The 215-nt window shown below is 56.7% G+C and overlaps 1 protein-coding gene across 1 annotated transcript in view; it reads right to left on the reverse strand.

Annotated features, from left to right (window-relative positions):
• PLXNA2 (plexin A2) overlaps nt 1–215 on the reverse strand; it is a 235,023-nt gene that overhangs the window by 6,304 nt on the left and 228,504 nt on the right. The window contains exon 33 of the mRNA XM_010836877.1: nt 2–212. Within this exon, the coding sequence (XP_010835179.1) occupies nt 2–212 (211 nt within the window). The remainder of the gene's footprint in view (nt 1; nt 213–215) is intronic.

Genomic DNA, 215 nt, shown 5'->3' on the forward strand with positions numbered 1-215 from the left:
TCTCCACCCAGTTCTTGTAGCTGGGGATGTCCTTGGCGTAGAGCAGCTTGTTGGAAGGGGAGTCCTTGCCCAGCCGGTGCTCTGAAGTTGAGCAAGAGTCCATGAAGGTCTGGGCCACCACAGAGAGGCAGGCGTCTGTGATACTGCCCTTATGGATGTCAAATACAAACTGGGGGGTCTTGATCACGTTCACCCAGAAGCGCAGGGGCAGGCTG

This window comes from Bison bison, unplaced genomic scaffold, assembly GCF_000754665.1.
Source record: "Bison bison bison isolate TAMUID 2011002044 unplaced genomic scaffold, Bison_UMD1.0 scf7180017864067, whole genome shotgun sequence".
NCBI lineage: Eukaryota > Metazoa > Chordata > Mammalia > Artiodactyla > Bovidae > Bison > Bison bison.